A 10,415-nucleotide genomic window follows, 5' to 3' on the forward strand; every position below is an offset into this window, starting at 1 on the left:
TGAGCTAATCACTGCATTTATTATTTAGAGTGTTTTGCAGGGATATTTAATCAAAAAAATATGCTATAAATTAACAGGTTACATATAAAAAAATATACTTTACATATTACAGAACATACAACATTTACAGGTACAGATATGCATACATTTACAAACGGGTAATAAAAAAGGAAACATACGCTCATGGACAGCTTTAAATGACAAGACATTATTAATAAATGGCTAGAAAAAAGGGGCTCTTAAGAAACTAACAACCATGGGCACTACAGCGACACATGGTTGGTTTTTTCCTTCAGTCCAAAATTGAAAAAAAAAATCATCTTGCCGTTTCCCTTAAAACCAGTTTGCGGGTTGTACACATCTCAAGCAGGTTGCAGAAGGCTAAGACTTATTCATCTTAAAGATACATCCTATATACACAAGAGCTATATTACAAAGCGATGGATCACGTTGAGAGTGCTTTGTGAATTTTATTGGTGGCTTGAAGAATTAGCAAACAGCATCAGGATGGAAGACAGGCACTGAAGTTTGTCTTTAATATACTCTGGAAGCTTGTCATTTTCACCATGGCTGAAAAAAACAAAATGAGGAACTTTGTGAATTATTGGTTCCAAACACTCCAAGGCATTAAAGAAATGGTTAAACAAATGTCTCTGTACCAAACACAGCAGCGCACCCCTGCACAAACCTGCTATAAGAACATGTAATCATGCAAGCCTTCACCCATACTATTGTTGTCATAGATGTTGGGTGTCAGAGGTGCCTGGGAGATGGAGCAGGAGAACGTGTGTGTTACAGAAAGTTTGCACGCACCTTGCCTATGGGGGGACGCAGAAGAACTAATGCACCCAGGCTCCTAGGCTTGCCCCTGCTTTCACTGTCCCCTTATTTGCTTAAAACACCAGCTGAGGCAGGATGATGGGAGGATGTTGTGCACCAGAAACATAAGGTGTGCTTATGGGTGGTTCATGAGGAAGAGCTTTGGGTGGAACACAGGCAGAGCAAAGGGATGGAGATGGATCGGGCTGATGGAAGGGGCACAGGAGCCAAGGATTTAAGTCTCTACTGGGCCCCAAAATGTCTTATGGATGCCCTGATGAAAATAGTTACTGTAAGGTTAATCAATATATGGAAACCTACATCATCCATCTATGTCTACAGGATTCTGTAGAAGCACTTTTAACAATGGACTAATAAAAATAACGGCGTAATAAAGAAACAGATATACTTTGAGCTTTTGATAGTTGGATGAAGCGTGTTGCATAGCATACATTTGTATCTATGCCAAGCATTTCTGAAGGCTGTGTTATTCGTATGGTGCACATCACAAAAATCAATAACCAAAGGATGTTTATTAAAGCCTTAAAATCCAAAGGCAGCTTTCTACATAGTGCATGCCTACTGCTAAACCACAACATGCATTCAGAGCTTTTCTGCTTTCAAATGAAGCATCTTATGGCTCTCAACCCATTCAAAACGTCTGACACGTTTGGCGAGGGCAGAAAATATATATATGTTGGACACATGAACAGTCTTGGCTCACCTTGTCACCTGTCCATTAGGTGCTGTATAAATGATAGAGGAGACTCCTGGCTGAACTACCAGTTGTGACCCATCGTTGAACTGGACCCATACAGCCCCACTGTTCAGCTGTAGAAGAAAGAAAAAGGACACACATTAGCCAAATTATCAACTTAGACTGAAGTGATCAATGACCATTCCTACTACGATGGATGATACATCAACCATGCATCAAAAAATAGATACATGACCTATTAGATGCACTTCCAAATATTTCATGTAAATGTGTGGATTCACACAAAAATGTAATAAACTCACCTGGGAAGCCCAGCCCACGTTTTTAACAAAAACTGATTTTAGGACTTGACCAGGATCAGGAGTGTGCATTTTTGTTGCATTGGCAGAAGGTCCTGTATGGGTTGAGAATACAGATCCCTCATACGATAACATCTGCAAACAGAAAGAGGAAAAAACACTTTACAAATATGCTAACACAACGTGAAGGGGGGGCTAGCTAACCCTGCGCCCATTGCAAAAGGACACAAGCTGAAAACTAAATGGTATGCATTAAGCAAATTGATCGCTACACTAAATCAAAGGTTAAATATATATTTAGTGTCAAACAGTATTATTCTATGCTTTAACATCTGCATGGTGTGTATTGTTCAACTTACAGAAGGATTAATGCTCAAAATCTGGTTTGGAGAATGTTTGCTGCCAGCCGGTACCCCATTGCCAGGGCTCTGTTCTTTATGTTGTCCGTAGGAGAAATGCTGTGCTGTAGGTTTTGGAGACTCTGTGCTAGTCGGTTTCCTAAAATACAAATTTGTTAGAGAAATATATTCATTCTATATCCTCAAAATTCTTAAAACACATTGGAAGCTTTGCATATTTGTACATGTGCCCATATTGACAAGATATTTAACTTCACTTGCTTTGCTCTGTAGGGTAGAGGGCTATGGCATCCCACTGTGACAGTGACAGACGTTTAACCCTAGGCTAGGAATCAGAAAGTGACAACCTGTATCCTTTCCTCATCTCTGTCCCGGATTCTTAAAGTGTTTTTAGACATACCCACATTGGCTTAAGTTTTTTTTTTATCACTTACCTGCCAAATGTTATGGGGAATAATGAGACATTTTCACCCTTTTTTTCCTCCACGGTAATTGTAGATTCCAAGGAGAGGCACAATCGGTGGCTCTATTCAATGCAAAATAAAACCAACTTCAATTATAAATGACAATGTCAAAACATATAATTACTGTATTGTACAAAATGCACGTTCTCTCCAAACAGAAGCAATTAAAAGATACCCTGCCAAGAAAGAAGGCATTCTTGTTTAGCGGAGAGGTAAAAATGGGTTTTACAGCACAGTGACGTGAAGCAACAGGCCATTATATTTGTCAATTCCTCTCCTTCACGAGAAGTCATCATATGAGTCATGTAAAGGGCATTTTACATTTATATTTGCGTACCTTCCACACATACAAATAGTAGCATAATTCACGTTGTTGCTACATTATTAATTTTAACGTATGGATTTACAAAATGAATTCTTTACGGCGATCCAAAGTATAAGTGTTGCAATAGTATTGTGAACAGCAACTGGCACAAATATCATTACCTCATTGGCATGGTCCACATAAGATTGTGCTTCATCGCTCAGGACAGTTGCCAGACTCCCTTCTTTTATTGTATAAGACTTCCCGGATTTTTCTATCACTCTGGTCATATCGGCAGTCTTGTGGATTTTTGCCCCTAAGGGAGGCAAGAAAATAAATGAATACATTTCTGGTACACTAAAGCTTCCGCTAAGCACACTGCGCACTCGGCTGCCAGTTCTTAACTTACCATCATAAAAGCAAACTTCCACATCAGCGTTGGGGGAATTCTCCATCAACATGCACTTTGCATATCTGGTGTAGTAGGTAACTTTGGGTGTTTTGGATCTTACAAGTTGTATAAACTTACATGCATACTGATACTTTTTCCAGTATTTGTCTAAAGACGGAGAAACACAGGATATTAGCATATACAATGTCACAAACATGGGATATATTATTCCTAAAGATGTACTACTCATCTCTGAGCCACCTGATAAACAGTGGTTTTGTTTTAACAAAGAAAAAAAAAAATACTGAATGTAAGATCCAAAGTTTGGGTGGTCCAATCAGGGGTCTTATAACCAAGCAAGTATATTGTAATAGACCATTAGTTCATTCCTACCTGTTCTAGTTGTCTTTAAACCAACAGAAAATACTGGGATGCAAACGCTGGTTAGTAAATAATTAAATCATGTATTAGCCAAGTTTCTCTAAAATGGGACTAAGCAGTCCTGTCCTATAATGTCTCCCATTGCACTAATCTATATTATCTGTATTAACGACCAGTTCTTGAAGATACTTTACCTGGTAAACTGTCAAAAGTGAAACTTAACATGGTTTCCGGTGGCGATGGAGGTCGGTCAACCAAAGGAAACCCTCTGCCTTCATTGGGATGATAAACATATATCTAAAAGAGAAACAAATATAGCTTAAAATCAAATGTTCTCAGAGCACCTATATTGCATATTAATGAACGTCTATCCATCACTTAATTCATCAACTATAATCTAAAACCATGGCATACCAGATTCCCGTCACAGGAGATACGCAGGACCTCTTTAACACGCTCTTGGGAATTGTGCTCCTTTATAAACTCCATGCAGACATCTCCATTGTCCAGGATGCTCACCTGCCAAGTACAAAATAAATAAAAGTAAGATTTGATATTGTTTAGCAAAACACTCAGATTTCTAGGAAATGTAGTAATACTGCATAACACAAAAACACATTACTCAGTTAAATGTGCTGTGGTCAGATGATTAGCAATCAAAGCCCTTAAGAGAACAGCCTAGTTTCCAAAATTGTATTTGTATTCATGAATGCACCGATATGTATACAGTAAAATGCACCCCGATTTGCACGTAACACGGAAATAGGGCTCAATTGCATCTTTAATTTCTCTTTACTTGTCACATACCACAGCATTCTTGGTTTTCTGCCGTATTGGCTTCAGTCTGCCTGAATTAAGCGGTTCGATGATGCTTCGTAAGCTGCGGTGACCCGTTTGCTGGGGTATCCTAGGTTTGCGATCACTGAAAGCATAGTCTGGCCGAGACGGGTCAGGTTTTTGATGGTCAGGACCAAGTGGTTTTCTTTGCCCTCTCGGACCACTTTCAAAAGAGCCGTCTGTGCCTTTCTTCGTTTTAACATCATTCCAAGGATGTTGTTGGCCTCCCAGCCGCATGCCTGGCTGTGCATAGAAATCTCCACCTTGATTACTAATGCTGCTTACGTCTGATGGCTTTCTTATTTGACCTGGAAGGATAACGATAATTTATAACAAGAATTATGTAGGTCAATACATGCAACTATTTAGGAAACTAGTGGCAAGTCTTTTTGACTAATCCGTTTAAAGATTATATACACATTTATTCTTCCCCATAAATAAATGTGTCAGAACGTAGTCTACAAGAAGCTTTTAATTAGTGAAGAAATAAACCCAAAAATAAACTAACTGGTTTGTGATCATCCCTTAGACTACAATAACACAATCGCAAATCCTAAATATAAAGGCAGTTTTTACTTTTGCTAATACAGTGTTACAAAGAGTGATGCCAGTGAGAAACGACCCATCGTTATGCACGACATACCGTTTAGCTGCATGGCACCAAACCATTGCTGGACAGTTTCCGCTTGGCACTTTTCATCCAGTTTTGGAGCCCCCGGCTTTGAGGGACAAAGGAACTCAGAACTAAAAACACAAAAATATTCAATATTAAAAAACAAAAAGTTATACAATGTATATTATAATGTAACTATACGCCGGTAACGTGTCTTTCACTGTGATAGCAAACAGTAGGTTGGTGATAAACATAAGCCAAGTCTGGCCAAGAAGTTTCCTTTTCCCTTTGAAAGGGCGTTCGTGCTTTTCATCATTTTAACATCATTCCAAGAGTGTTGTGGGCCAGGTAGCCAGTATAGCTATGTTTGGATATTAAGAGACAGAGAACTACTAAAGCTCAGTAGAAGGACGAAGAGCATGTTCCTTGTAGTTTATCACGACAGCCCCCTTGGCTTCACCTGCAGTTTGGTCAGTTTTATGACCTGAAAGCAGTGATTATGTTTCCATGCTATTATATGGGATTATGTTTTATTTATATGTTACAGGTATTGACAGACTAAGACAAATTTATATGTTAGCTAAAGAGGGCTCAGCTCGCAAGCTTACAATCTAGAGGAGAGGAGAAGCAGACGGTACGGACAAATGGTAGAGTGGAGTTATAAATTGCCTACTTCCCCGTTATGGTGATTCTAGATTCTTATTACAGGATACCCCTTAGGTTCTTTGCTAGGAACCTGGTATCGTACCATCCCCATACATTTAAAGAGAGGGAAAAATATTTTTCAGTACAATTTGTTGCCTAAGAAGGCTGGTTAAATCTGTATAGAGGTTAGGAAAGACAAATCGGAGAGTCACCTTGACTTCTCTTAGGAGCCAGAAAGAAATGCACTAATAGGGATCAATATAAGATGGCATGAAGTTAGGAGCCATATCTAAAAATCTAGGAGCCACAGCTACCTGGATCCTGGGATTTGTCAAGCACTGTCATACAAAAATATATAAAACTGTTGGGTCAAATTCTAACAGAAACTCATATAATCATCCCATACAACATGTTTTATTTACAATCCTAGATTGGAAACCTGGCCGTTTATGGTAATTTTGTATTTTAGATGCATGAGGCATAATGATGAAAAACACATTACAATTTTCTATGCTCAAGCATGTAGAACACTTCAAAAGCCCACAAAATGTCCTTTCCAATGGGACAATACACATGCATTAACATGATGATACACATGAAGAACATGCCTAGCCCCTTTTCTATATGACTCTCTGACTCATATGACTCTCTAATGTCATTAATCTAACATCATACGTTTTCATATTAGGTCTCGAAAACAAAGCCCTTAGTGAAAAATCTTAATTTCAAATGTAAAAATGTAGAAGCCAAGGAACAGAAGAGTCAAAGAGATAAAACAAAAAATAAAAATTCAAGATTAGGTACCTGCAAAAGGATCTAACTAGCCAGCTAAAACAGCGTATGTATAGCCTGTAGATGCTAAAGACTTTAATATGGATCAATCCATGTAACTAATCCACATTTAATACAGGCCGAGAACATCAGTTCTGGCAGAATTTACCGTACCCGTGTACATCGTCTGGAAACACCTTACAGGAACAGTGACAGCCAGAGGAGATGGAGAAATACTGAGCACTGTCTGCTACAAGCATTGTTTATAGACAGTCTTATCTGAACACTAAACACAAGGTGACAGCTTGAAGATTCTCACCATGCTGCTAATACAGGTGGCTGTCAAAACCTATGGGATTTGTCATCATGCCATGGCTTCAGTTTTGTAGCTTTCAGAGTCAGCTAATTGGTCCCATGGCAATCAAGCTCAACAGTCTTCCAAACCATCATGTTCTACTAAATAGCCAATTTGTAGCCTGGGCTTAAGCAGACCCCTATTCCCATTAGATTGTAGCCTTGTTAGCAAGCCCCCCCCCCACCTACTGTTCCAGTCTGTCAGTGAAATTTGAAATACCTTTTAAACTAATAATTTTGTTGGCGCTATATCAATACAATACGAAATAGAAGATCTTCAAGGAAATTTCCAACCGCTAAATTGTAAACATACACATTTATATAGGTTTTTTAGGTTATGGATATTTAAAAAGATGCACATTCTTGTTTGCAAGGTTCCAAATCTTAAACCTTCAAATAATAACAAATAAACCTAGTTCCGTCCTACATGCTTTAATGATTTTACACATTTTAAAGAAATGATTATATTAAGGAAATTGCACTTACGAAGTTTTGTCTTTAACCGGAGGAGAGGTATATCTGTCTAGAGAGCCTGAATTATGAGCTGCTCTGTCTGCGAACACGCGAGGAATATCTCCACAGCTGTTGGCAGGAGAAGAGGTAGAATTCCGGTAACTGGCCATTTGTCCGGGTTTGACAAGCGTTTCGACAGAGTGGCATCTTTCTGTAAAACTGCTGGGTTTATTCGGAGCCTGGCTACGGGTATTAGCAGATCTGTCCGAGGAGTGAGCGCGTCTGAGGTAGCGCGAATGCGGTCTGTCTTCCACAACTGCTTTTCTTCCTCTCCCATCAGCAAATTCATAGCTCTCTTTCTGCCCGTTATAGAAGCTACCTCCATCTACTGACATGGAATCACTAGAGCGCTTGTCTTTAAAGTGATAGACATCGATTTTGCTGGGAAGAGAGGGGACGGAAGTGAATCGTTTTTCCTGCACGCGGCTATTAACACTGATTCCAGAAGATCCAGTAAAACCTGTGGAAATTGTGGCATGCCCACTATCAATGGAGTCTTCCACTGTCCTCATATCATCACTTCGGACAGAATAGCCAATCATGAATGGGTGGTCCAGTACAGACGAAAGACTCAATCTGTCTGCTGGGTTTTTACGGAGCAACTGAAAAATAAGCTCTTTGGCTTCCCTCGAAACAAAGTTGGGCATCTGATAGTCTGCCAACACAACCTTATTCAATGTATTCTTTACCGTGTCCGTGTCAAACGGAGGTCGTCCCACCAGAAACGTGTACAGCATGCAGCCCAAAGACCAGACATCAGATTCAAGGCCATGAGCGCTGCGAGTGGCAATTTCTGGAGCTATGTAATTGGGGGTTCCGCACATGGTGAAGTGCTTCTCGTTTGGCATTTTCAACTGAGCCGCTAAACCAAAGTCTGCAATTTTGATGTTCATGTCATTAGAGAGCAGGAGATTAGAGAGTGTAAGATCCCGGTGCAAAATTCCATGAGAATGAAGATAGAGCATCCCCTTGACAATCTGTTCCATAAAGTGCCGGGCTATGAAAGAAAATTGCGGGGGGGGAAGCAGAAACGTTTTGTCATGCACGATTATTTTGTATAAAAAAAAAAAACAGAAAAAAAAGTTTCCATATTATGCCATATTATTATTTTTAATCAAAATAAAATATTCATGAGGAACATGGTACTAGTTGATCACTCACACTTATGTGAAAACAAAGGAAGCCAAAAAGACCCAGAGGACCACTAGTGGTCCACAGGACGCAGCTTTGTCATAAGTCTTAAGTCAATGGACTGCAATGTCTTGTATCATATATTACATGTAACAGTTTTATACTGCAGAAAATAAGCAAAAATACCCCCGGCCCCCAAAAAATTAAACACACAAAAACATACCTTCTTTCTCTGAAAAAGGCTTCTTTCTATTCTTTAAAAACCGGTTCATTTCACCATTGTGGCACATTTCAAGAATCAGATATACGTAATTGCTATCTTCAAAATAGTTATAAAGCTAAAAGGTAAAAAAAAAAAAGAATGTAAAATGACGGTAAGATGAATGTAAAATCTAATTTAACGCAAAACACGTCGAGAAATAGTTTTCTTACCTCCAAAATCGAGGGGTGCTTTAACTGGCAATGTATTTCCACCTCGTTCCTGACCCTTTGCACCATCCCAACTTTTTGCATGGCTTTTTTGTCTATCTACAGAAACAAAGCATTTCCACATTGTAAGTACGATTAACCACTAAAAAGTTAATGCCAGCTCTTGCCTTTTACTCAGTGCATGATATCCACAGGTTTAATACCTAAAACAATCCTTATCGGATCCCAAGATCACTATAAATGCGCCTGGACACTTTCCACGGAAGAAGAATTCTTACAGATAACGTCCCATGTGCCCTTACCATCTTTATGGCAACCTCGATGCCAGTGTTGATAGACTGTGCCCTGTAGACGCAGGCAAAAGAGCCTTTGCCAAGGAGGTTGAGGACCTTGAAGTCCTAAAAGGGAAATAAAAAGGGGAAAAAAACATCAGGTCAACTTAGAAGGTCACAGGTTCTTTTGGGAGAATAAAGATAATCTAGAACAGTTTAACCATCTATGATCTGATATATATATATATATTCACACAGAGTCCTGCTTATCCCCAACAGTGTACCTCAATGCAGCTCTCCCCTTGCATGGGGGGCATGCAGAATCCCCCTGTCTCCTTCTCATCTCCTCCTTCAGGGGGGCTTCCTTTGGAGGTGAGGTTCGGGAAGAGAAAAGTGAGGACCTTCTCCAGCATAGTTCCAGAGGAAGCTGCAGTGGCCCCAGTACGGGTGTGCGGAGGACCAGACGATCACAGAGGACAGCAGCACACAGGCGGTGATGGTGCCAACCCACAGGGGAAAAAGGCTGCCGCATCCCGGCTATATTCCCGCTGCCCCAACTGACAGCAACAAGACCACTCAGCAACCACAACATGACAGCAAGCCAGAGGAGGGGCGAATGCCAGGGGGGCAGACACGCCCCCTGCTCTAAGCACACAGGTAAATAAGCACCGCTCATTTATATGCCCCGTGTAAACGCGGTCTGTGCATAGCGCTCTACAGGAATTATATGATTAACGCATTCCATGCCGGGCACACTGATATTGTTAAGTGGGACCGAGACACGGAGTGCCTACATGTGAGTGTAAAAGGTTTACCCGCCACTACTATAAACCGTCCTTATGTTGTTTCACATAATGAAACCCGGGCCTCTCGTTACATTTTATCTAAAGGGTACGGTTAAGCTTTAATTTAATGTAAGTGACGGAGGCCGGCTCTCCGTGGGTTACACGCACCTCTATCCTTGCCCCTATGCTGCTCGCCATATTTGTTCTTCGCAGTCCGATTTCGGCTCATTCTCGCGGAACCACACACCGTTGACTCGCGGCGGGGAACAGAGCGCCAGTGGAGCCGGTGACGCGTCCGGAGTGGGGGCTGGGGCCCGCGGGTTCGGGATC

General features: G+C 40.5%; 1 protein-coding gene across 2 annotated transcripts; it reads right to left on the reverse strand.

The window, feature by feature from the left end:
* On the reverse strand, positions 1 to 10,415 carry PLK4 (polo like kinase 4). Of its 2 annotated transcripts, none has more exons than XM_053461362.1 (16): positions 10,254 to 10,415; positions 9,331 to 9,426; positions 9,032 to 9,127; positions 8,823 to 8,937; positions 7,442 to 8,465; positions 5,216 to 5,316; positions 4,543 to 4,880; positions 4,150 to 4,254; positions 3,930 to 4,032; positions 3,373 to 3,522; positions 3,146 to 3,279; positions 2,630 to 2,721; positions 2,196 to 2,334; positions 1,840 to 1,971; positions 1,544 to 1,650; positions 1 to 570 (listed from the first exon to the last, which is right to left on the reverse strand). In XM_053461362.1, exons 1-16 carry the CDS (start codon positions 10,281 to 10,283, stop codon positions 471 to 473), a joined length of 2,862 nt encoding a protein of 953 aa, XP_053317337.1. In that variant the 5' UTR covers positions 10,284 to 10,415; the 3' UTR covers positions 1 to 470. The 2 variants fall into 2 exon arrangements, with proteins under 2 accessions (XP_053317337.1, XP_053317330.1); XM_053461355.1 differs by lacking the exon at positions 10,254 to 10,415 and adding an exon at positions 9,585 to 9,821.

Source organism: Spea bombifrons, chromosome 1 (genome assembly GCF_027358695.1).
Source record: "Spea bombifrons isolate aSpeBom1 chromosome 1, aSpeBom1.2.pri, whole genome shotgun sequence".
NCBI lineage: Eukaryota > Metazoa > Chordata > Amphibia > Anura > Pelobatidae > Spea > Spea bombifrons.

What these genes read in the sequence shown, in the direction of transcription:
- PLK4 (XM_053461355.1), bottom strand. Translation starts at nt 9,713, where the DNA reads ATGCTGGAGAAGGTCCTCACTTTTCTCTTCCCGAACCTCACCTCCAAA. An exon ending in CACTTTTGACAGTTTACCAG is followed by an intron (nt 3,523 to 3,929) that starts GTAAAGTATCTT and finishes CTCCGTCTTTAG; the next exon opens with ACAAATACTGGAAAAAGTAT. An exon ending in ACGTGGGCTGGGCTTCCCAG is followed by an intron (nt 1,651 to 1,839) that starts GTGAGTTTATTA and finishes TTTCTTCTACAG; the next exon opens with CTGAACAGTGGGGCTGTATG.